The 22,922-nt window shown below is 47.6% G+C and overlaps 9 protein-coding genes across 11 annotated transcripts; 7 read left to right on the top strand and 2 right to left on the bottom strand.

Annotated features, from left to right (window-relative positions):
* Positions 1-895: 895 nt before the first annotated feature.
* On the top strand, positions 896-1,109 carry FOIG_06563 (uncharacterized protein; the record flags this gene model as incomplete). Its single annotated transcript, XM_031205665.1, has 2 exons — positions 896-1,003; positions 1,050-1,109. The coding sequence occupies 2 exons, from the start codon at positions 896-898 to the stop codon at positions 1,107-1,109; spliced, it is 168 nt and encodes a 55-aa protein (XP_031064389.1).
* A 910-nt stretch (positions 1,110-2,019) lies between these two features.
* FOIG_06562 (uncharacterized protein) lies at positions 2,020-4,352 on the top strand. The gene is made up of 11 exons (XM_031205664.1): positions 2,020-2,207; positions 2,254-2,458; positions 2,507-2,576; positions 2,623-2,778; positions 2,826-2,991; positions 3,045-3,140; positions 3,189-3,431; positions 3,479-3,570; positions 3,621-3,817; positions 3,882-3,927; positions 3,975-4,352. The coding sequence occupies exons 1-11, from the start codon at positions 2,119-2,121 to the stop codon at positions 4,160-4,162; spliced, it is 1,548 nt and encodes a 515-aa protein (XP_031064388.1). The 5' UTR covers positions 2,020-2,118; the 3' UTR covers positions 4,163-4,352.
* Positions 4,353-4,453: 101 nt separating this feature from the next.
* FOIG_06561 (uncharacterized protein) lies at positions 4,454-5,642 on the bottom strand. The gene is made up of 2 exons (XM_031205663.1): positions 5,504-5,642; positions 4,454-5,449 (listed from the first exon to the last, which is right to left on the bottom strand). Exons 1-2 carry the CDS (start codon positions 5,558-5,560, stop codon positions 4,553-4,555), a joined length of 954 nt encoding a protein of 317 aa, XP_031064387.1. The 5' UTR covers positions 5,561-5,642; the 3' UTR covers positions 4,454-4,552.
* A 612-nt stretch (positions 5,643-6,254) lies between these two features.
* On the top strand, positions 6,255-8,568 carry FOIG_06560 (uncharacterized protein). The gene is made up of 2 exons (XM_031205662.1): positions 6,255-6,371; positions 6,421-8,568. Exons 1-2 carry the CDS (start codon positions 6,291-6,293, stop codon positions 8,320-8,322), a joined length of 1,983 nt encoding a protein of 660 aa, XP_031064386.1. The 5' UTR covers positions 6,255-6,290; the 3' UTR covers positions 8,323-8,568.
* A 359-nt stretch (positions 8,569-8,927) lies between these two features.
* FOIG_06559 (amidohydrolase ytcJ-like) lies at positions 8,928-11,748 on the top strand. Its single transcript, XM_031205661.1, has 2 exons — positions 8,928-10,605; positions 10,654-11,748. The coding sequence occupies exons 1-2, from the start codon at positions 9,130-9,132 to the stop codon at positions 11,146-11,148; spliced, it is 1,971 nt and encodes a 656-aa protein (XP_031064385.1). The 5' UTR covers positions 8,928-9,129; the 3' UTR covers positions 11,149-11,748.
* Positions 11,749-12,175: 427 nt separating this feature from the next.
* Positions 12,176-13,872, top strand: FOIG_06558 (uncharacterized protein). Its single transcript, XM_031205660.1, has 6 exons — positions 12,176-12,449; positions 12,507-12,752; positions 12,804-13,006; positions 13,055-13,149; positions 13,199-13,369; positions 13,416-13,872. The coding sequence occupies exons 1-6, from the start codon at positions 12,417-12,419 to the stop codon at positions 13,751-13,753; spliced, it is 1,086 nt and encodes a 361-aa protein (XP_031064384.1). The 5' UTR covers positions 12,176-12,416; the 3' UTR covers positions 13,754-13,872.
* Positions 13,873-14,277: 405 nt separating this feature from the next.
* Positions 14,278-16,497, top strand: FOIG_06557 (uncharacterized protein). 2 transcript variants are annotated; one of them, XM_031205658.1, is made up of 3 exons: positions 14,278-14,537; positions 14,588-15,390; positions 15,442-16,497. In XM_031205658.1, the coding sequence occupies exons 1-3, from the start codon at positions 14,297-14,299 to the stop codon at positions 16,093-16,095; spliced, it is 1,698 nt and encodes a 565-aa protein (XP_031064382.1). In that variant the 5' UTR covers positions 14,278-14,296; the 3' UTR covers positions 16,096-16,497. The 2 variants fall into 2 exon arrangements, with proteins under 2 accessions (XP_031064382.1, XP_031064383.1); XM_031205659.1 differs by having other exon boundaries at positions 14,278-15,390.
* FOIG_06556 (cysteine synthase A) lies at positions 16,228-18,325 on the bottom strand (the record flags this gene model as incomplete). The annotated part of the gene is made up of 7 exons (XM_031205657.1): positions 16,228-16,975; positions 17,024-17,384; positions 17,448-17,508; positions 17,559-17,649; positions 17,700-17,826; positions 17,891-18,083; positions 18,133-18,325. 7 exons carry the CDS (start codon positions 18,323-18,325, stop codon positions 16,367-16,369), a joined length of 1,635 nt encoding a protein of 544 aa, XP_031064381.1. The 3' UTR covers positions 16,228-16,366.
* Positions 18,326-19,075: 750 nt separating this feature from the next.
* Positions 19,076-22,239, top strand: FOIG_06555 (uncharacterized protein). Of its 2 annotated transcripts, XM_031205655.1 has the most exons (9): positions 19,076-19,883; positions 19,938-20,071; positions 20,117-20,366; positions 20,419-20,594; positions 20,643-20,842; positions 20,892-21,249; positions 21,298-21,363; positions 21,418-21,471; positions 21,524-22,239. In XM_031205655.1, the coding sequence occupies exons 1-9, from the start codon at positions 19,734-19,736 to the stop codon at positions 21,834-21,836; spliced, it is 1,701 nt and encodes a 566-aa protein (XP_031064379.1). In that variant the 5' UTR covers positions 19,076-19,733; the 3' UTR covers positions 21,837-22,239. The 2 variants fall into 2 exon arrangements, with proteins under 2 accessions (XP_031064379.1, XP_031064380.1); XM_031205656.1 differs by having other exon boundaries at positions 19,491-19,883; positions 21,418-22,158.
* Positions 22,240-22,922: the final 683 nt, after the last annotated feature.

Genomic DNA, 22,922 nt, shown 5'->3' with positions numbered 1-22,922 from the left:
TACCTCAACAAAAAAGCAATCAACACGCCATGCTCTGCTAGTATCAGGTAAGATTCGAGTAACCCTTGTCTTGGGTCGTCAATTGGACAAGAGGTGATGACATTGTTACTCTTTCAACCCCCAAACTGAACTAGGCCAAATATGGTAACTCCAAACCTTTATATCAAATTTCTGCTAATCGCTGAGGACGTTTCCAAGCCATATTCACTTACAATGCCAACGGCTCGTCTCACTCGGTGACAGCTGGCCAAAGTGGCAAGTCGCACACCATGCCTTGTCGGGTAATTCCAATGAATTATTGTGGCTACTTCGGCAGCCTTATTTTTCCCTGCAGCTAACTCCCGATATTCAGGGGAAACTCCTCGTAATCTGATTACTCAGGTCAATCTGCTGAAAAGGCTACTGCCACTCTGTTACACATTTCGTCTCAAGTTCCGGGAATTGAAAGTTTGGAACTTCCCAATCTAGATAAAACAAACTACCAAATATCATATGGGTGCCGTTCTGCTGGTGCTTGAGTGAGACAGAGGCTGTGATGACACTGATGAGGCGGCCTGGTTTTGGGGCAATCTGTCAATCATCAATAGATCTGTTTGCCACATGATCAAGAAAGTTTGGCTTTTCCAGAATTAGCAATGCCAAAGATTACGATAGGTTTCTGAGCAGCGTTAGGGCTGTTGTGTGGCTTCGTAACCAAGCATAGCAGAGATAGGCCTATAATCTAGAGAGTAGCTTCATGGCAGGATGATTTCAATTGTTCACTATATAGGATGTTGATCATGGTGACAAGCTTGAATACAACTCTGAAGTTATCCTCTGCCCTCTGCTGCTTAAATCATTAAAACTACGAGTTTCTTATCAAATATACCTCTTTGATTGCGCCTTTTGTTTCAATATGGCTCTGGATCCCGTCAAGCACAACTATAAAAAAGATCAGGATATTCTGGTTGCCCACGCTGGTGCATGGACTCAAGATGCCAGCTCCTCTCCTTCGAAAAGCGTGGTATGTCTAAGTACTCTCATACCCAAGCCTCCTACTGACTGCGAAGATTTCTAAGATCGAGGAAAGGGTCGAGGCATCTAAGAAAAACTCTGGGAATAAGAATTGAGAGATTCAATTACAGAGAATCACGTTCCGGAATGCCTGTAGTTACGCTTTTACTCGGGATGATATTCAAAACTTATGGAGGCTTCGTGTCTGCTTTGTTGAAAGTTTACGAGATGTAGATACAAGAGCTCTACACAGCATCAATCTCGTAAACGAAGATAAATTATATACCAGAATGCTTCTACTTCTAGTAAGACACGAATACTCTTATAAATTCTTAGTAGTCATCTACTTTCAGGCATGAAGAAACAGGACACAGCTTGGAGTGTCTGCAGTAGCAAAAGGATAGTTGTTGAGTGATGAAAAGGCATGTTGGGTGACAATACAAGGACTAAAAACTAGAACAACCTGGGTGTACCTATACTAAGTCTCTACAAATAAAAAACAGCGAGCCTATATTTATTTATCTTACACTGTCGTTCCAAAGCACGAGGACCTTGGTAGCTTACGCACTTCAATGTTGGAGCTGATTGATGAGTGCGTTCCCGTCTACCCTGCACTGTATGGAACGACCATCAGAGAATTAACTATAAATGTATGCTATTCTTTGGAGAAGTATCATATACTGAATACTCCGTACTATCCTTAGGAATACCAATCTACATCTTATCAATATCAATTAGAATTCCTTCTCCTATCATCACCTCATCCTCTCCTTTTCAACCCCCCTTTCCACCCATGATTCCGATTCTAGAACAGGGGTGTCCCGTTATCTCGCAGCCTTATCTGCCGAGAAATACGGGACAATGGAACCTAAAAATACGCCTCATGCCAGTTTTCCTAAGCTATTGCTTACCGCTTACGGTCTAGCCCATCATTTGATCAATTTCCCCCGCAACGCGGAGGCGGAGGGCTCATTACCCGCTAATTGGGCGCCCGTCGCGAGTAAGTTACCAACCATCGCGCGATAAGACAAACGTTCAGCTTTTTATATCTGGTCTGGGGTAAAAGCTTAAACCTCATCTCTGTTCCCTTTCGTCTATAGTCTACCGTAATTGACAGTAGCAAGTATGGCGAGCGATGCACCGGTCCAGGAGGGTCACCTCCAGAAGAGGTTCTCAAAGATCACTATGATCGGCATGGCTTTTGCCATTCTCAAGTAAGAAGTCCCATCGTGTCACATGAAAGTCGCTAATTGAGTGCAGTACATGGATTTCTCTTGCTGGATCAATAGGTCTAGTAATGCCATCGGGCGGCTCTGTTAGTTTCGTCTATGGCTTCATTTTCTGCGTTCTTTGTAATATTTGCTTGGCTGCAAGTGTTGGAGAATTGGCGTCTCTATATCCTACAGCTGGAGGACAATATCACTATTCCTTTGCTCTTTCATCGAAGAAATGGAAGGGTATCAACGTAAGATATACTAATACTACTTTTTATGCATATCGCTAATTGTAACAGAGCTTCCTCGTAGGATGGACAAATATTGCAGGCTGGTTGACTCTCAACACAACTGCAGCCTACTTCGGAGGTATATATTTATGATCATCAAGAAAACAATTGCTCACATGTTATAGCTCGATTTCTGGCTGCTGCAGCTGTCGTCGGCTCCGGAGGTAGCTACGAAATCACCCAGTGGGGCACGTACTTGATGTTCGTCGCTGTGTCTATTGTTGGCGTGTTCTTGAACATCTTTGCCTATCCTATCCTAAACCGATGGAACGAGGGCGCTTGTAAGTCGAGCCACAGACAAACCGCTATCTAAACTGACCCTCCTTAGTGTACTGGTCTTTGCTCAGCGTCATCGTGATCAGCATCGTCCTTCTCGCTACCTCTCCGAAGACCGACGCCGAGTTCGTATTTACCAACTTCTCCAATACCACTGGATGGAGTGATGGCACGGCTTGGATGCTTGGACTGCTACAGTCAGCTCTGAGCTTCATTGGGTAAGTACTAAGTAATGCACTGATTTCTACCAGGCATAGCTAACACGCTGCAGCTGGGATGCCGTGGCACACATGACCGAAGAAATGCCTCGACCGTCCAAGGATGCCCCCCAAGCTATGGTTGCTGCAGTCCTCGTTGGAGGCACGACGTAAGTTCTGACAGGTCCCTTCCAGAATCTCTATCTAACTGTCCTCAGCGGAATTTTCTTCATCATCGTCATGCTATTTTGCTTCGTCGATCTTGATCTGCTCCTTGCATCGCCTACACAGAGCCCCCTTACCGAGATGATACTGCAAGCGACTAACAGCCGAGCTGCTGCAACCGTACTCACTGTTGCTGTTGCCTTGTGTTTCGTCAACGGTGCCAATGGTTGTGTTACCTCTGGCAGTCGTCTTATCTGGGCCATGGCACGAGATGGCGGTACTCCTTTTTCCAGATAGTAAGCATAATCTTAGCCCTCTGCCGAACATAGCTAACATGGTGAAGTCTCTCGCATCTTCATCCTAAGCTTAACGTTCCTGTTCGGGCTATTGTCGTGCAGGCTGTTTTCAACCTTCTCTTTGGACTTCTTTATCTGGGTATGTTTCTCTCCTGCACCATTTGCTTCTTACCACTAATGCACCCAAAGGCCCCGAGGTTGCTTTCAATGCTTACATCGCAAGCTGCACACTATTCCTCAACCTCTCGTATGCAGCACCTGTGCTTATCCTTTTGATTCGAGGCCGACAAATGGTGCTTTCGCAGCCTCCCGAGTTTTCTCTCGGTCGCGTTAAAGGCTACATCGCGAACTACACTGCAGTTATCTTTGTTGCTGTCACTTCTGTAGTAAGTTCTCCCACGATGACAAAGTTTAAGATCGCTTTGACTGATGCTGATATAACTTAAACAGTTCTTTTGCTTCCCTCCTGCAATTCCCATCAACGTATCAACCATGAGTAAGTCAATCTGGCCAACAAGCAAAGTCGGAAGCTAACAGATTTAGACTACGTGACAGCTGTATTGGGAATTTTCATTGTCTTCGTAACAGCTCTTTGGTTGGGAAAGAGAAAGTCTTACGAGGGACCCAAGCTTGAGTGCATTCTGGGGGAAGAATTGCCTGTGACAGATACAGTGTCACAGAGGGGCCCTAAAGAAATTTCCTCTAGCTCAACCTCGAAGCGCGATGAATAATCGTACTTCGTGGGATTACTGTATCGCGATGCTAGGATGTTGGGTAGCGATCTGATGTATTGGCATTGGTTTAGTTAAGGAGCGTGGGATTTTGTCATTCTATTAAAAGCTGTATCTTGCTCGAGGCTATTGCGACATGGGCAGACTGTAATACTTTACCAATTTATTTTTGAGATATGACATGACCGCTGCCGTCGACCTGACCTTTAGTGATATGCATGTAACAAGAGCACCCTTGATCTTTGGGATAGTAATTATTAGCAATCTTGCCAGTGGGTGATTGCTTCCATGGAGAATTTGACTTCTTCTCTGGTTGCCTGCTTGGTACAGGCGAAAGGGGTTGAGACGCAACTGATATTAACGCACTAAATAAGTATCGAGTATTACATCCTATAGCCTTGCGACCGTGTTCTTGAGGTAGCCATAATGCCAATCCTCCCTGGCCAAGTCCTGTCGGATCTGGTAATTACGTTCCGCAATATCCACCGTCCTCATATCGACATCCAAGATACGCATAGCCTCCTCGCCATCGGTAAAGCTCCCAGGCACTGTTCCAACAATGGGTAGTGCAACTTGACTGCAGCCGAAGAAACCCTCTGCCGCCGGTCCACCAGCATTGCAATAAATAACAGCGGCGGTGTTCTCGAATGCCCTGGTTACCAGGGCAGACTGGATGAACATCCTCTCGCAGTCGGCGTTATATGCAAGACCATCTTTGCACATATCAAGCGCCGTCCAGTACGAAGGAATTATAATGATCTTGGCGCCCGCGAGAACGAGCTGTCTGAAGGCTTCTGGGAAGGCAAGATCCCAGCAGACGAGGATACCGACTCGGCCGAGAGGGGTGTCGATGACTTGGTGGGGATTGGGGGCAGCGTAATCATCTTTGGAGATATTTCTAGCATGGTCGACAAAGGACGTTAACGTATGTCGCTCTGGTATCCAGAGGTTGGTCTTTGTGTAAGTGCCAAGGAGGTTTCCGTTGTGGTCGATGAAGTCCGACGTATTCAACAACGTGGGTCGGGCATCAGCATTTTGTTGATCATCAGGTTTAGGGGCTTGGGAAACAAATGTGCCAGCACAAATATTGATATGAATCTCGGCGGCGAGGTCTTGGTATTTCTTTCGATATTTACCAGCGTCCTCAGGGGAGAGTGCGAAAGATGGCTCTTCGGGGACCCATCCTGTAAGATGGTATTCTGGCAGTACCGCTAGTGCAGCACCTTGATCAGCAGCGATACGGATCTGCTCGGCAGCATGTGCAAAGTTATGTTCAGCATCAAGGGGCTATTAAACATGTAAGTGTCAGTCAAATAAAAGAATTGTATGTTGGTCGCTGACCTTTGGCTTCATCTGTACGAGAGCCACCTTGAAAGAAGAACTTGGTATAACAGCCATGATTGATAAGAATTCGATGCTGGAGAAACATCAAAGCGTGGGCTCCCTTCGCAAAACATAGGTGAAGTGAAACCCGGGCCCCTCGGCAAACATGTCTTCAGATAACCAAGGCCAGGTGACAGTAGCCGTGATCCTGTGCCGTAGCCATAGCATAGCATTTGCTTAGGACTTCCGTTTATGGTATTGATTTCCTTCTCTAATTCGTACCGAGTTTGGTAAGGATTGGTGGAGCATCGTGAGTCTCGGGAACGATATGCGATGGCGATTTCCTTGGGAATATTATCCATTGCTTCGGATCGGATATGAAGTGAGCTGGAAAAGATAAGAGAAGGAATTCTCGATCAGATGATGTACGATTTTAGTAATATTACAATGAGACAGGCTTGCTTAGGAAAGCCGAGATGTCTTGGAGACTTAGGGGACGGATATATCTAGGCTGAGTTCCACTTTAGAACTAGTAGTTCATCACGAAACATATATGCTTTTTGATTGTCCTCTGGGTCGCCGAACCAACCCATAACTCATAGACAGCATTATTAGGAATTAGTTCATAGCATTATAGTACACAATGGTTTACACGCTGGAATGTTACCTCGAGGCTGAAGCCGAGTCCCATATCCGGACACTAGTATCATCACGTGATGACAGCCCCTCATAACTCCACATCACTCCATCTATCTGCACCTGGCCATCTCCACTCGTCAACGCGGATACATCCAAACGGGTCGTCATGCTGTCCTCATCATACGCACCAGCACCAAAAACAATCACCAGATCACGCACTGGCTGTGCCGTCTGCAAATCCAAGAGAGTATGCCTACCCCTCCCGCTCATCCGAACCTTGCCTGACCCCTAAATAGCTCAAATGCGATGAATCCAAGCCTGCGTGTTCGCGCTGTGTGAGACTAGGTATCCCATGTCCTGGGTATCAAAAGCCGCTGCGATGGAAAGCTGGATCCAAGTCTCCGAAGGATGTTGCGGAAACCCCTAGGAGCGATGTCACTGCTGAGCCGCAGCCGAGCTCGGCATATGTGCCTTATCAGACTCAGCCGGCCGAGCAGTTTGTTAACAATTTCTATGACCCGGAACTTATGGATCAACTCAACGACGCTATGAATCCCGGATGTGTCGATACACAAGGCCAGGAAACGCTAGATACAGCTTTGCCTCTCATGCAATTCCCGGATGACGTGTTGCAGCTATATCCGGAACAGGCGCTTGGACAGACACCTGATACCATAGGTCAAGGGTCCACTGATGAGAGACTTTGGCCTGTCGCTACCATTAGTCCAACACAGCCGATTCCGCCAGCACGACCGACCTCACAAGCCTTGACTAGGCAGGAGCCTCAAAACCAAACCGTCGAGACTGTTGGTGAGATGCCTTTGGCGCATGCCCTCCAGGACTATTCGTCTGTTTTGGTAGAGTACTACTTTAAAGAGGTTTGTGGAATGATGTCTTGCTATGACAGCCCGATGAACCCGTACCGAACTACCATCTCGAATATGTGGTCTGGATCTCAATCACTTTACTACATCACGCAAAGCATGGCAGCTGCTTGTCTATCTGAAGTATCACCAAATTTCGCACCAGTCGGTCGCCAACTTAGGGACCAAGCCATGATCTGCCTATCTCGAGAAGCCAAGATCGCTCAACTTGAGACCTCATCTCTGTTAGCCTTGGTCATGTTGGGGATGAGTCTTTCATGGCATGATCCCAGTAGTCTTGGCCAGCTGCAATTCGACGTTCTATCCCGAATGGTTCAGTCCGCCGAAGCACGCGGCGACGCCCTAGCAGTCGCCGACAAGAAGAAGGAATTCTTCTTCTACAACTCTCTTGTTTACTGGAAAATGCTGCTTTCCTTCGTCACGGACGTGGATCCAAGCACAAGACATGCTCAGCCTCAACCAGCACCTCCAGAATGTCTTGATTTGCAGGAACCACGTATGCCTCATCCGCAGACAGGAATTGGCATCGAAGTTCAAGAACTCGTCGCCAAAGTGGGAAGTCTTGTACGAAAGGAACGCAAGAGGATTCGTTCACGGCGGTTTGTTTCTCAGGAGGATATCCAGCGTGCTCAAGAAGCTATGCTTGCCTCGGAACAGCTGCATTCTGAGTTGTGCGCAATTCGGCTACCGACAGAGAACGACATTGTCGATGCTGGCGACGACATGACTCCGGCAAACCATCTGGTCAGTATTGCTGAAGCTTATAGATGTACGGGCTTGCTTCAGTTGTATCGCAACTTTCCCGATCTTCTAGTACCTTACATACAATCTGGAAGCCCAAATAACCAAGCCTTCCAGTCAGGGTCTCCAGATGCTGCGAATAACTACCCAGATGATAGAACCCTGGCAGATACGTGGCTGACGTGTCTAGCTCTTCACGTGCTGGACCTGGTCAAGGATATCCCAACAACATCTAGAAGCCGTTCTATTCAACCACTGCTGTTCGTGAGTATCTGCAGCGAGATGTCTTTGAATAGATCATACTGCGGGATCTCGAATTTACAACAACCTCCCGTGGCAAGCATCGCGACCAGCACAAGGTTCAGAGTGCCTCTGGCTGGTCTTGATGTTTTGCAAGCAAGAAAAACGATCATTTCACGTCTTTCTGCTTTTGAAAATATTTTAGCGGCAAAGCCTATTCGCCAGATGTTGACGCTTGTCAAAAAGACGTGGTCTTGCATGGACGAGGAGAAGCAGGATGTGTATTGGATGGATGTTATGATGGAGAATGGCTATGAGACTTTGATGGGATAGGATCTGCAAATTGCGATTAGTTGTAACTTACATAATGATGATGTTTCGGGCTAATAGAGGCGCGACGGTATTATATCTGGGAACTTTGTTTATATCCAGAGTCGTAATTGTAGTTGTTGATCGCGTGCGAGAAAGTTAATGTCAGTGATGTCGTATCACGAGTGTCATTCACGTGGATCTACATACCCGCAACCTTAACTTATTAGTTAACCTTAGATGTAGCTCAAACTCTACAACGCGCCTCACGACACATCGTACTCGAATCAGTCATTCGCAAACGTCTAGTCTTCAAATCTAGACCCGTGAGAGTTTTCGCCACAGAAATCATATCCCATACGACTATGCTGTTCGTAGGTAAAGAGTCGCAACATCAGCATCCCACCAGCACCATCTCATCGTCGTAAACAATGCAGCGAATCACGCAGAGGCAGTGGGATGAAAGGGATCAATAGTTCTGAGGGATTTAGACCCTGCAGTAAGTTACCATTATAGATTCATTACTAACCATGATCTGTTGGTGTCCACTTATCTGTTTGGGGGGAAGCACCCGCTGGGCTTAGCCATTTACAGGCGATGCAGCCGCCGGAATCACCACGAGCTCCCATAGTCCCTGCACCATGGAATCCGGCCTTCTGACCCTCTTTGGACATGGAATATAACAGTGGTCTTCTAGCCGAACTCTCCGCTGGGAGACCCCCATGTTAGCTTGTGGTGCAGGGACCATTGAGTAATGTACTTATACCAATCTTACGTCGCTCATGTTAGGCTCTCAATTGAAGGGGATCACCATCATCGACATCTTCAATCATGGCTCGTGGTCTTCTCACTCTTTGCGTCAGCGCGCTTCTCGCTACGGCGAGCGCTGTAAAGCCCGTCGTCAAGCCCGCGGATGTAGTCTTCGTCAATGGCGAGATCTACACTATGTGTCCGTCCAACGGACATGCATCGGCTCTCGCTGTGCGCGGCGGAAAGATTGAGTACGTTGGCAGCAAGAAATCTGCCGACAAGTACATTGGCAAGAACACAAAGGTCATTGATCTCAAGGGAAAGATGGCCATGCCTGGTCTTGTCGACTCGCACATGCACGTTCTCTCTGGTGGTCTGTTTCTTCTCAAGTGCGATTTGAGCTACCAGACGCTGCCAATTGAGGATGTTATAGAGCATATCCAGGGCTGCATTGATGGCGAGACTGATAAGACGGATGATGACTGGCTTGAGGTTGTCAATATGGACTATGCTGGTCTTGTTGAGAAGAGCGGAAATGTTGGAAAGAAGCAGCTTGACAAGCTCAACACCAAGCGACCCATCATCATTCGATCCAGCGACTACCATACCGTTCTCGCCAATTCACGCGCCCTCGAGCTCTCCGACATCGACTCAAGCACAAAGGACCCCTCCGATGGCAAGATTGTTCGTCTTCCTGGTAGCCAAGAGCCCTCGGGTGCTCTCTCAGATGGCGCCTCTGCCCTCCTCGCTGGTCCTCCTCCTCCCACCGCCGAGGAGAACGTCCAGGCTGGTCGCGCTGCTCTCAAGCTTCTTCGCGAGGCTGGTATTACCACCTTCCAGGAAGCCGCTGCTGGTGAAGAACATCACACTCTCTTCAGCACCATCAAGGCTGAGGATGGTCTCTCTGCGCGCGCGTACTTTGACTACCGCATTGAAGCGCCTAAGTCAATTGACGGTGTTCCCGCGCTCGTCAACAACGTTGTCAAGAAGCTGACTCCTTGGCATGATAATAAGGCCATTGGTCCCAAGCCCACACTCAAGTGGCAGGCGATCAAGGCCTTCATCGACGGTGTCATCACTTACCCTGCCAACACCGCTGCTCTGATTGATCCGTACTGGGCACCCGTCAACAGCTCCGACCTCGACGGCAAATGGGCCCCCGATAAGAAGTCCCTCAATGACCCCTACTGGAATCCTGCTATTCTCACCAAGACCCTCGAGCTTCTCTTCCTTGCTGGTTTCGATGCTCAATTGCACGTCGACGGTGATCTTGCCGTCCGTGTTGGTCTCAATGCTGCCGAGTCGTTCCGCAAGAAGTACCCCCGCAAGGATTTCCGGCTCGGCCTCGCCCACGATGAATTGTCGCATGAGAAGGACTGGCCTCGCTTTGCTAAGCTCAAGGTCGATCCCATCGTCAGTTACCAGTGGGCGCAGCTTAGCTCATTCTACATCCCTAACACGTTCAAGTCGCTCGCCGACTACCGAAAGGACAATCTTCAGGCTTGGGCTGAGATTGAGAAGGCGGGTCGACCTCTTGTTTATGGAAGCGATTGGCCTGTAAGTGTCGCCATTTTTTCACGTCTGAGACATGTTTAACAGAAACAGATTGATCCTCTTGATGAGTTCCTTGCACTCAAGGTCGCGGTCACCCGCTCTGGTGATCCTCAGAACCCCAACTCCCCCGCATCCCAAGGCCCTCCCTTCGACGGGAAGTTCCCTGGCAGCGGAATCTCCCGTACCTCCGCTCTTCAATCCATCACCATCAACGGCGCCCGTTTCCTCCGCGCCGACAAGCAGATCGGCTCTCTTGAGGTAGGCAAGCTCGCCGACATCATCATCCTCGAAAACAACTTCTTCAAGGTCCCCGAGTCCAAACTCGGCCGCCAGAAGGTCCTCCTTACCATGGTCGGCGGTGAGGTGGTTTATGTGGCTGACGGACAGAACTTTGGCGTCAAGGCCAAGTTCCCTAACGACGACAAGACCAGCGCTAAGCTCGCCCGTCGAACTATCGGCGGCTTCAACGCCAACACGCTGTCAGAGAGAGCCAAGGCCGATGCGGCCAAGCTTCGAAAGCGCGGCACTTGCGTTCATAAGCATTAGGTCCGAGTTAGGAAGATGGACTGACAGGACATGTATGCGAGTCACTACATTACATATAAATCTTTTAATAATTGAAGCGATTTACAAACATGAGCTGATGAGCTGGATCAAAGCGTAACAATAGTCCTCTTGGCTACAGAGTCTCGAAGGGCAAAGCAAACACAAGATCGAGTCAGCTCCCTTGTTCCGCTGCAGAATCTATCGGCTGACTGCAGCCGATCACAAGGATTCGCCTGCAGAACCAACAGGTACGCGAAATGGCTGCTCTCGTTCATGGTTTCGGGCCTATCGGAGGTACAGGATGACTGTTGGTGCGCATGCGATTGTCAGCCAATATTAACAAGGAGGACCCGGCACATATCTGCATCAACGGGTAAGATCCGTTGCATCCGCCTATCGGTCTATCCCAGTTCTGGAACACACTAACGGAGAATCCCACGACATTCGTTGGTGACAACAGCCCAGAAACGAGCTGGCGATATTGCAGCTGCGAGCAAGGGGCAGGGCTTCTGGTTAGACCATCTGTTCGTTTTAGTCGGAAAAGACCACGATGATGAGACATTGTCCGTGGGGACTTTGCAAAATGAACCTTTTGCTTATACGAATCGTCAAAAACAGGAGTGCCCCTCTCATGATATCGCTTGATTAATCGGAGTATCTTTTCAGCTCTGTTGGTTGTGACTTATTTGCTTTTCTCGCTTCAGTTGTGACTAGATCTACGACTCGAGCAGATTCTTGGCAATAAACGTGTATGATCAACATCACATCAGGTCGATCCTTTTCTCGTCCCGACTCAGCCCTACCCACACTTCGGAATGAAGGCTTTTCAATATCTGGCTTCCGCTGCGAGTCTCGACTAAAGCCGATGGTGCGACTTTTTCCCACTGAACAGGGCTTGAGTTGAGATGCGTTAAACTCGTCACGTAACGAGATTCCAGTTCAAGCGAGGTGGCCCGTAGCGTGAACTCTAAATGTTCAGCCTGAAGCCTCTAGCGTCGCCACTTGATAAGCTTACAGTCAAGCTCAAAAAAAAACAAGGGAATCTCCGTCAGTCCACGATTGCCGGGGTTAACCTTGTGCTGAGCTATCGCCAGCTTTATTTAGGGGTTTTATCGTCATTATCCCCCAGCAACTTTCGTGACGATCATTCTGCGTTTTTGTCAACTCTGTTACATTGCATTGCATGGTCCCAACGAAAGCATAAACGCTCTTTATTTATTTGCTTTTTTGTTTCTGTTTAATGCTGTAATTTCATCTGGAGTCTCACAATGGTTTCTGCGCCGTCGGGCGCCGCTGTGCTGGTAAGTTCGAGTCCACCAAATTAATCCACTGAATTAGCCTCTAACCCACCACTTTAGGCAGTGAACTTCAGCCTTATTACGCTGGCTGCTGCCATCATCGGTGCTCGAATCTACCTACGGCTCGTCATACAGAAGCAAAGGCTCGTCGCTGCAGATTGGTTGAGGGTTGCAGCATGGATATCAGCATTTGTTACGGCGTCGTTCGACATCATCTACATGAAGGAGGATGTGTTGAAGCCCGAGATCAACTACACCCTCGTTAATTGGAATGTTGCGCCAGAGAAGCTATCGAGAGTGCTGCGGGTGAGTATCATCATCACGAATCGAAACAACATGAAGCTGATGGTATTATAGTACATGTGGGCTAGTGTCATTCCCTTCTTCGTGACCTTCTACCTCTGCAAGGCATCACTTCTCGTCGTATATCTCCAGCTGTTCCCACCGTTCATGATCAAGAGAAGGATCATTCTTTGGAGTGTAGTTGGTTATTGTGCATGCGCATTGATCGTGTCACTATGCCTGCAACTATTCCTCTGCTTCCCGATTAAACGAAACTGGTACGTCACGCATCTCGTCCTTCCTCAACTCATCTAACTCATATTCAGGTCGATCTTGGGACCAGAGCCTTTCTGTGATGACTTTGCCTTGGTCACTACATTCCAGGTTGCTTGGACGCTGCATTTTGTTGGGAGTCTTCTGCGTAAGTCATCCCAACCTGTTGGATCTTATAGATACTAATAACCTTACAGTCTTCGCTCTTCCATGGCTAGTTCTGTATAAGCTCAACATGCGGAAGAGGGTCAAGATCGGTGTCTACTGCGTTTTCCTTCTCGGAATAATCGACATTGCATTCTCGCTCACGCGCTTCTTGACTATTCAACTCACAAACGTCGGAGACTTTCGTTCCATCACAACGATTGGTGAGTTATATCATCGTTCCAGTAAGGTTCATCTAACATTTCATAGAACTTTGGAGTGGCCTCGACGTTTTCATCGGCCTCATCATTGCATGCCTCCCAGCTCTCCGACCATATCTCCGCAGAAAGGGTTCCAAATACGACTACAACTACAACACATCGGGCAGACCGAACAACTCCTCCGGCGCACCAGTTCGCAGAGCAGCACAAAGTGGCTTCGAAGAAATCGACGAAACACCATCTCTAGAAGGCGACCCCGACCCAGGCCCATGGACAGGATCACATTCACCGGAGCTCGCGGCAGGCTGGAGTGATAAGAAGAGCAACAGAAGCGATATCGAGCTTGTTAGTCTCGATGTAACGGCCAAGGATAGGACGATTGTATAAAATGAGATCATGTACATAAAAGCCAACTAATTACACTGTTCATATTCATGTCGGAACGACCAGCTCTTGTTTAATTTGCAGACTTGAAATTCAGGGTGAGCTAAATATGTGAGTGAGAGGCACGAACGATGTTCGGTTAAAATGCCAGGGGAAGAAAGTATAAATCACCCAGAGTCGACCAACATCCCTCACCCCTGTGAAGGAATGCATTGGTTTGTCTTGGCGTTCAGGGATACTGACTCGCAGGGCGGCCGTCCAGTGCCAGATGATGCGATTGGTCAGGATAACAGAGGTATGAGACGATGAGAAGAGAAGAGAGAACTGCAAAGATATTTCTAACTTTTGAGTTATAAGAATCATATGACTGCTGCAAGCAGTAGTCTATGAAACTGGACATTTTGTGGTTAAAGCTCGTGTACTTTGGTTCTACTGTAGTGTTACATGTCTTATTCCCGAACCGAGTCGGAGAATTAAAACTCCGGCATATCTAAACCTGCTTCAACTTCAGATTAGCAGAATGCAACCAACATCATTGTCTGCAAAATGGAAGCCTCACTTCCATACCACGAGCCTTCGATAACAGTCATTGCCATTCTATCGAGCTTTCTTCTTCTCTTGAGTTTAGTTAATTATGGCCTCGATAAAATCGCATATTGCGGTCTAATTGGCCAAATAGCGCTAGGTATAGCTTGGGGAACACCAGGTGCAAAATGGCTCTCCCGGGAGGTTGAAGATGCGATAGTGCAGCTTGGATACCTTGGTCTCATCCTCCTAGTTTTTGAAGGTAATTCGATTCCCATTGATGCATAGACAGCTTTCTAATTTGCGTTATAGGCGGGTTGTCAACATCTTTTAGATCTCTCAAGGCTAATCTTGGTCTTTCCTCTATCGTGGCTACAACTGGAATTGTTCTCCCAATCGGTCTCTCTTTTGCAGTTATGCCTATGCTTAACGCAACTCCATTGCAAGCCTTTGCTGCTGGTGCTGCTTTGTGCTCTACAAGTCTCGGTACAACGTTTACTATCCTCGGCACAAGCGGTCTTTCTGCAACACGTCTCGGCGTTGTTTTGACAAGTGCTGCCATGATGGATGATGTCATAGGCTTAATCATGGTCCAGGTTATCTCAAACCTCGGTGGCGATGCCTTTGATGCCATCACAGTCGTCAGACCTGTCGTTGTCTCTCTTGGTTTTGCAATTACCATTCCTGTTCTTTGCAGATTCATCGTTCTACCTCTTACTGTTCGACTCAATGCTTTCCGAAAAGCCAATCCGACTTCTAGAATTTCAAAGGTTTTCGGTATGAGTCAGACTGCTTTTGTTATTCATACCGCATATCTCCTAGGTATAGTCATTGGTGCGACTTTTGCAGGCACTTCGAGCCTCTTGGCTGCTTATATAGCGGGTGCGACTATCAGTTGGTGGGATTCCGATGTTCCTCATCTCGAATCCCGAGAGACCGATACCAATGCGACTGAAGCCACGGGAGAAAGTGTGGTTACTGAAGAGTTGGCAACCCAAGAGCCGGCTCCAGAGAGCAGGGTTCTCACAAAGGTCATGGAAGGTGGTTCAGGTGCCGAGATCTTTCACCACTACTATGAACCTGCCCTTCAACACATTCTCAAGCCTTTCTTCTTTGTGAGTTTCCCAACTTCTAACCCATCACTGAACAAGTCTGACTGGAACTAGGCCTCTATTGGATTTTCCGTGCCCATCACAAAGCTATTCACTGGCCCCATCGTATGGCGCGGCGTGATCTACACCATCCTTATGATATTTGCCAAGCTTGCTTGTGGTCTTTGGCTTATGTCATTCGAAAACCCTTTCCGGGCTCTTGTGCAGCTTTCTCATACACTTTCGCCCAAGCTCAAAAAGTCTTCTAAAGGATTGGTGCCTGGTGCTCAATGCGCAGACAACTCATCACCTCGCGATGGGGCTAGTGCAGCGCAGGAAGGAGAAGGACGTGATGCTGTCCCTCTGGAACCCGTCACTGACACAGATACATCTCAGGCGTCTCCACAAGTGCGTAACTCGACACCGAAGCCCGAGAAAGCCTTGTCTCTGTATCCAGCGTGTATCGTTGGCATCGGCATGGTAGCGCGAGGTGAGATCGGATATTTGATCTCGGCACTGGCTGAAAGCAAGGGTATCTTTGGTGCAACGGCGGATGGCCAGTCCTCTGAGATCTTTCTGATTGTCACCTGGGCTATTACACTCTGTACGATCATTGGGCCGATCTCTGTGGGACTGATCGTGAACAGGGTTAGAAAATTGGAGAATGGGAGTCGCAAGGCAAAGGGGGAGGGAAGGAAGAATGTTCTTGGGGCCTGGGGAGTGAGCTAGACTTCTCGCGACATGATCTTCGGAGTGAAGAGGCTTTCACTTTATATATAAGTGCCTTTGAAGCATAGTACTTGGACAGCGGGATCGTGCCTGCATTGTGAGATTATTCGTCTCACCTTGACGAATTGCCAAATAGGATAGAATCTTATAGACTACATATGATTGACAATATTTACCAGTGCGCGAGATATCCAAACTTAGTTACATCCTTCTTCGTATGCTATTCGTAAGTATCTATACTAGGTATCCTCGGCCAAGCATGCCTAGACCGCTATAGAGAAACGCGAGCAGACTTTGACGCGCCAACACTCAGTGCCTCCTGACTCAAATCCACCCAAGGCGATGATTCTCGAGATCCAGCCATAGGGGTTTGGTTTGAGCTCTGTCTCATCTTGTTCAATGCCTGAAACCCACCTCTGATACTATCCGCCTCATATCCCTTGGCCCTCAAGACACTGGTTGCAACTCGAGCGCTGTCGCCATCGTAACATGTGAGAAGAACTCGTCTTCCGCTGAGAAGAGACTGGACTTCTGCTCCTGGAGCCTTAAAAGCCCCATCAAGATTCTTCCATAGTGATTCCAATAGCTTTGCATCAGAGAATGGGCTTGGGGTGCCGTCTTGGACAAAAGGCATATTGACAGCGCCTGGTAGATGGAACATGCTGAAGTCGTCAGGCTGGCGTAGATCGATTATAGTAGTGTCCTGTTTGGATCTCAGAATGCTCTGTAAGTCGACGGTATTGACAGATCCTATCTTGGGGTCGGCAAGGACCATGTCGAGAAGTGCTCCTCTGTCAACGTCAAAGAATGCATCGAGGGCCTCGGATGCTGATCTCTCCCATTTTTCATCATACCGATACAAGTCGACTTCCAAGAGGTCCTGCGATAGTCTTAGTTCCCGTTGGAACTCTTGAGATATTAGGCTTACCTTGTTCTTGATGGAAGGGAAGTAGCTCTCTCCAAGCTTGTCAAAGTACTCGTTGATGTACTGATAAGGCAGGTCACAGCATAGGAAGACACAGTTGATAGTTCCGTCTGGTCCAGCCAGGTCTGACAGAGTACCTTCAGCCTTACGCTTTTCTATAAGCTGGTACAAACCCTTAAGGTTGAAACCTGAAGAAGGTCCACAGACGATACCGTTTCGGCAGAGATCTAACGACATGGAGAAAGAGTTGTGAGAGTCGACTTCTTCGATATGATCGACTGCCCGTTTCCAGGGAAACTGGACGGGAGCCATGAGAGCGAAGGATCGGGGGCCGGGGACTCGGTCACCGGGTGCTGTACAAACACTGAATCGTAGTTAGTATTGATGGCCCGATGGGTTTTATCATGCTAATGGTGGTTTGACTGACCCAAGTCGGTACACTGTAGGCTTTGCATCTTTGAAGTATGTGCCAAGTCCAGTCATAGTTCCTGTCTCTCATGGTTAAAAAGAATCCCATAAAGGGAGTATGTTGGCGTACCTGAGGTCCCCATGCCAGCACAGATGACGTTTATCTCTGGTAACTGCTTGTAGATTTGTGGACCAGTCCACTTGACGTGGGCATTCCAGTTCTGTTCTGATGTTAACACTAGCCTTGCATTGAGATTGACAGAAGTCCTACAAGATCGTTCTCATATTGATTTGGGTTGATGATGGTCGCATCTGATTCTTGCGCGAGCCTTTGAGCAGCTCTGATGCCACCGCGCTCGTCGAGAGGCTCTGGCTGGGACGGGCCGCCATACAGCGTGCTATATATATGAAGCGTTAGAGCGAAGACCTGTTTGGATGTTTATCGGTGTTCTGGTGACTCACATGTCAATGCCAAAGAACTGCATGAGTTTAAGCTTTGTTGAGCTCGTCTTGTTACTCAAGAACGCTCGAACATCATCGACTCCATGAATCGCTCGTGAAATCAATGACATGGACAGGACAGTTGATCCAGAGCTGTACTCGACAACAGCCTTTGTCTTGCCAGGCACGACACAATTTTGAAGAAGGTTCAAGGCTATCATCCAGTGAGCTAAGCATATAAAGCCCAAAACAGGGTGCCGTACCTGGCATCGCTTTGACGTTGTTCGCAGGATGCATAGTCATCATCTTGGCATAAATACGTACTCCATCTTGACGATAGGGATTAAGCGAGTCGGGAATCTCGACAAGCGGTAGCGGCGGTGCCGATTCTGGATCGAAGTACTTCTGGATGGAGTCTTGTCCATGGTACACGTTGAGGGGGTTGGGGCTGGCCATGTTGGAATAAGGTTATGGCTTGGAGACTGCAGAGGTAGATCTAACAGAGAACCTGGATACCAAGTAGCTATATAAGTCGGAGATCGTACTTCGCAGACTTACCAGCCTTTTTTATTTGGCCATTGGGTGGTAGCAGGTTTTGCTCGGCATCTGCATGGAGCGTGGGATGTCTAACCGAACAACGCATTTTTTCTTGAATGTAACCGTATACCAATCAAAAGACTCAATATCCATAAGAGTGCATGAGTCGCTTTACCGAGATCGTCATCGTTAGAGGGCAGATCAGAGTATCATGGATAGAGAAGATGGGGGTCACTGAGTCAAGTGGCCCCAGAGGGAAGCTCGTTGAAGTGTTTTACTCGAAATCTCTTGCTGATCGACAGATATTCATCTCTAAATGGATTTCATCTGACGAATTGCTAACAGAACTACTCTAGTAAAGCAGGTCATTAAGGTTCTTGATGCTTGTTTCGATGATGCATTGGAGACTTGAAGTGGCGCATACGAGAAATTGACCATCAGGGTGGTGCCATTCATGAGATGAGATGCATATGGCCAAGATAATTGGTCAGGTATCGCTCGCGCAAGGAACTTTTACTCCTTCTTTTGAGTATGATTTGCAATAGCCTCGGTTATTCCCGCAAGCTTGTATCAGCGTTGGGAGAAAAGGACCCTGATAGTTTTCCACCAAGGCGGCTCATGGTGGAGATGCTTAATATTATCCATAATTTGGGGTCCAATTAATTACTTCTAGAAACACCTTGATAGATCTTATATTACTTCTTATTTTGTCCTCGAACGGTTACCAAAAAGATTTCCTCCATCTTTTGTGACGAGAACAGTATTATTGAGACTGATCTGTGAGAAAGTCTATTGAGCATCGTGAAAGCCTCATAGTCATCAACGAGCATATTTCTCGCGAATTTTCGCAAATATGCTCAGTTAGCTCGTATGAGAAAGTATTGTGGCGTGTTTAGAGCTGTCTTTAATCCACGTTGCAACATTATTATTTGCAAAACCCGCGCTGTTGCAACCTTAGTTGCCGATCCCTAGCAATGACACCTTTGCGTCAGTTTAAGAGCCAATCGCACCAGACTTTATTGGACTACGAGACTTGATTTACATAAAAGCCATTCATAACAACAAAGGGGCAATAATGGCTCAAGGCACACGACGCGGTAGTTGACAGGTAGTTGAAGCGGTGTACCTGGAAAATAACCTTGTTTCAGCCAAAAGGGTTGCTCAATGCCGATCCTTGAGCAAGTTTGAGCGAGGTTGAACGCCGCCACAGAGGGACTTGCTCACCGTCAAGGCGACTTCCATTCCACCATCAGGATTAAAGGAACTCCCACTGCAGTTTCTCCCACATCAGCGCTTAGGAGGTCGAGTCGCCGCGACACCAAACACAATGACGGAAAATCGGGAACCCGACGCCAACGCGGTCATGACCCGTGATATGGGCTCAACAAACACTATTGTCGTTGATTCAGGCGACAATGAAAAGACCCATGAGTTCAATGAGCAGACAAATTACGTGCCAAAGCGAGCCATCATCACAGTAAGTCTCAACTCTCAAGAAACAATGACATCGCCATGCTAACTGGATCTGTAGATATTTCTCGCATGTGCAAGTGTAGATTTGCTGGCGTTGATGGACCAGACTATGCTGGCCACCAGTTTATACATCATCGGAAATGCTTTGGGGTCAACAGCCCAGGTTTCGTGGATAGCAAGCGGATATTTCATGTAAGCATCATCAGCATCGGTGCGGGACTATGCTAACAATAACAGAACTTCAACAGTTGGACAGCTCATGTATGGAAGGTTATCCGATATCTGGTCTCGCAAGATCATTCTGCTATTGGGTCTTGCAGTATTCTTTGTCGGATCACTGGCCTCATCCTTAGCGCAGTCTGTCTTGCAACTCACAATCTTCCGAGCCTTTACAGGTATTGGAGGTGGAGGGCTTATGACCGTTGCGCAGCTCATAGTGAGCGATGTAGTCCCTCTGCGAGAGAGGGGGAAGTATCAAGGAATATTGGTGAGCTTGCTGTAACCGAGGCTTGTATCATCATGGCTAACAATATTCCAAGGGTGCCGTCGTTGCTCTCGCAAATGGCATAGGTCCCGTCATCGGAGGTGCACTCTCGTCGAGTTCTGAGGACTCATGGCGATGGATCTTCAGGATGCAACTACCACTGACTCTGTTGACAACCCTTTGTGTACTGTTCTTCATGCCATTAAAGAAAGTCGAAGGAGATTGGAGACTGTGAGTTCCATTAGGAGATGGTAGGGTTTCAACTGACGTGATAAATAGAAAGCTTAAGGCAGTCGACTTTCTGGGCATATTTCTCGCCTTGGCTGGAATGACAGTCGTTATTCTGGGATTAACTTGGGGAGGAAAAGAGTACTCCTGGAACTCCGCTCAGGTTATCGCAACATTGGTAGTGGGCACAGCTGCATCAGTTGCTTTCATGCTATGGCAGTGGAAAGGCCCTCGATATCCATTGATACCGTGTAAGAAACTCCATGCTACGATCAGAAGCATTCCCTGACAAATACGTAGTGCACATCTTCAAGTCGAAGATCGTCAACGGCGCATGCCTGACCATGGCTATCAACGGTTGGAACTTCGTCATGCAAGTTTACTACATCCCCTCCTTTTACCAACTCGTCTACGGCTACTCCGCCACCAAATCCGGAGTAATGCTTCTCCCCATCACACTACTACAAACAGCCAGTAGCACTTTCTCTGGACTCATCGTGCACTGGATCGGTCGGTACCGTGAGTGCATCTTGTTTGGCTGGTTATGCTGGGCTGTAGGTCTTGGCTTAATGTCAACTCTTGATGAGAATACGGGCGTTGGGAAACAAATCGGTTATTCGGTACTAATTGGAGTGGGTGTTGGAAATACGCTGCAGCCGTGAGTTGAAATTGTGACGCTCAAGTGGGCTTTGACTGACGGTGATAGTGCACTCATTGCTACGCAAGCTGGCGTCGAGAGGCGTGATATGGCTGTTGTCACATCATTCCGCAAGTAAGTGACAGACCCATAACGTGTGTCGAAGACAAATCTGACAGAACATGATAGTTTTGTGAGAAACTTGGGGGCAACATTAGGACTTGCAGTCTGCGGGACAGTTCTGTATGTCAAGCCAAAAAGCCATTTTAACCAACATTCGCTGATATCACTCCAGGAACAACGTCATAGCAGGCTCTCTATCCTCCCTTAACCTAGATAGAGACGACTCAAAGACATTGCTCGGCAATCCTCAGACATTCCTAGACACAGTCTCACCAAGCGAAGCTGAGAAGATCCGCTCAGTTCTCATCCCAGCATACAGACAAGGATTCCGCATAATATTCCTTATAGGCGCAGGTGTCGCAAGCCTGGCATTCGTGCTAGCGTTTTTCTTGATGCCGCAGGTTGATCTTACTCGACCGGACGACTCCCGGCTTAAGGAGGAAGGTCGCAAGGCTTATGATAAGAGAGGGAAAAGCGCGGTGTAGTGCTGGTGACGCCAGAATTACCTTTTTTCTTTTTCTTTTTCTTTTCCTTTTTTTTTGTTTTTGTTTTTGTGGGACTTGGTACACTTGAACTTTATAGACAGGGGCAGGTCTTGGCTATCAGCAATAATTCAGTATTTCTTACGGTCAGTGTGACTAGACTGACGGTATATAACGGTCAACCGTGTGTTTCGCCCCTATGTTAGCCTAGTGATGGGTTATAGAGTTTGCCACTTCCTTGTAAGGCTACAAGACCTTACAAATCATAATAGCTTGTTGATAGACAACCGAAAACACGCAATGCATGTCCAAGTGGCGAACCGGGATTGGTTTTTCTTAAGTTGAAGTCAACGTCTTTCCATGTCTCTGTGAGGTCCATTATGCGAGTAGAAATATAAAGCTGGATATGAAGAAAGACATCCGTAATGGCCCCTGCCTATGCACGACGACAGTTATGTGCTGTTCGGTTTTCCTTTTTTGTGCCTCCAACCTGATACAGCAACTGAAATCAGGAGCTGAGGTACGATTAACAACTTGTATTTTCAGCAGTACTTACTTCATGGTTCAACTATGTATTGGATGATTGATAAAAGATCGATAATCGGATAGATTCTGATTATTCTGAACCCTCCACGCCTCTCATCATTCTGACAGGGGTGGAATGCTGGTTTTATGTGGTCCTGGAACTGTTGAGCTGAAATGGAGCTCAACGCAACACAAACGGTCTAAAATGTGGTCTTGCCACTCTCAATACAGTAAAGAACAACTTAACGTATTTATCTTTTATTTCTCGGGGTACTGCTGCAGGTATCATTTGCGGTTAAGTCCCGCTTGACAGCCGCGGTCCGTCGACTTGGTGTGCCAGGATACCACTGGCAGTCTTCTCCCGAAAGCTCTGGACCAGTAATTTATCATCTTGATTGGTGTGTCTCACTGGTCAAAGCACATAACCCCTGTTAATATAGAAATGACCCGTTTCGTAGTCATAATGCCAGGTTCTTGTCACATTTTTAGGATATGCGGCTATTATGACGATCATTTTACAGTTTGACTAGTGGGGGGCCCAACCACGTTTAGCGGAGGGCTGCG

Source organism: Fusarium odoratissimum (genome assembly GCF_000260195.1).
Source record: "Fusarium odoratissimum NRRL 54006 unplaced genomic scaffold supercont1.9, whole genome shotgun sequence".
In the NCBI taxonomy this organism is placed as follows: domain Eukaryota; kingdom Fungi; phylum Ascomycota; class Sordariomycetes; order Hypocreales; family Nectriaceae; genus Fusarium; species Fusarium odoratissimum.
The sequence above is the reverse complement of the archived record's forward strand: the minus strand, read 5'-3'. Positions and strand labels throughout refer to the sequence as shown.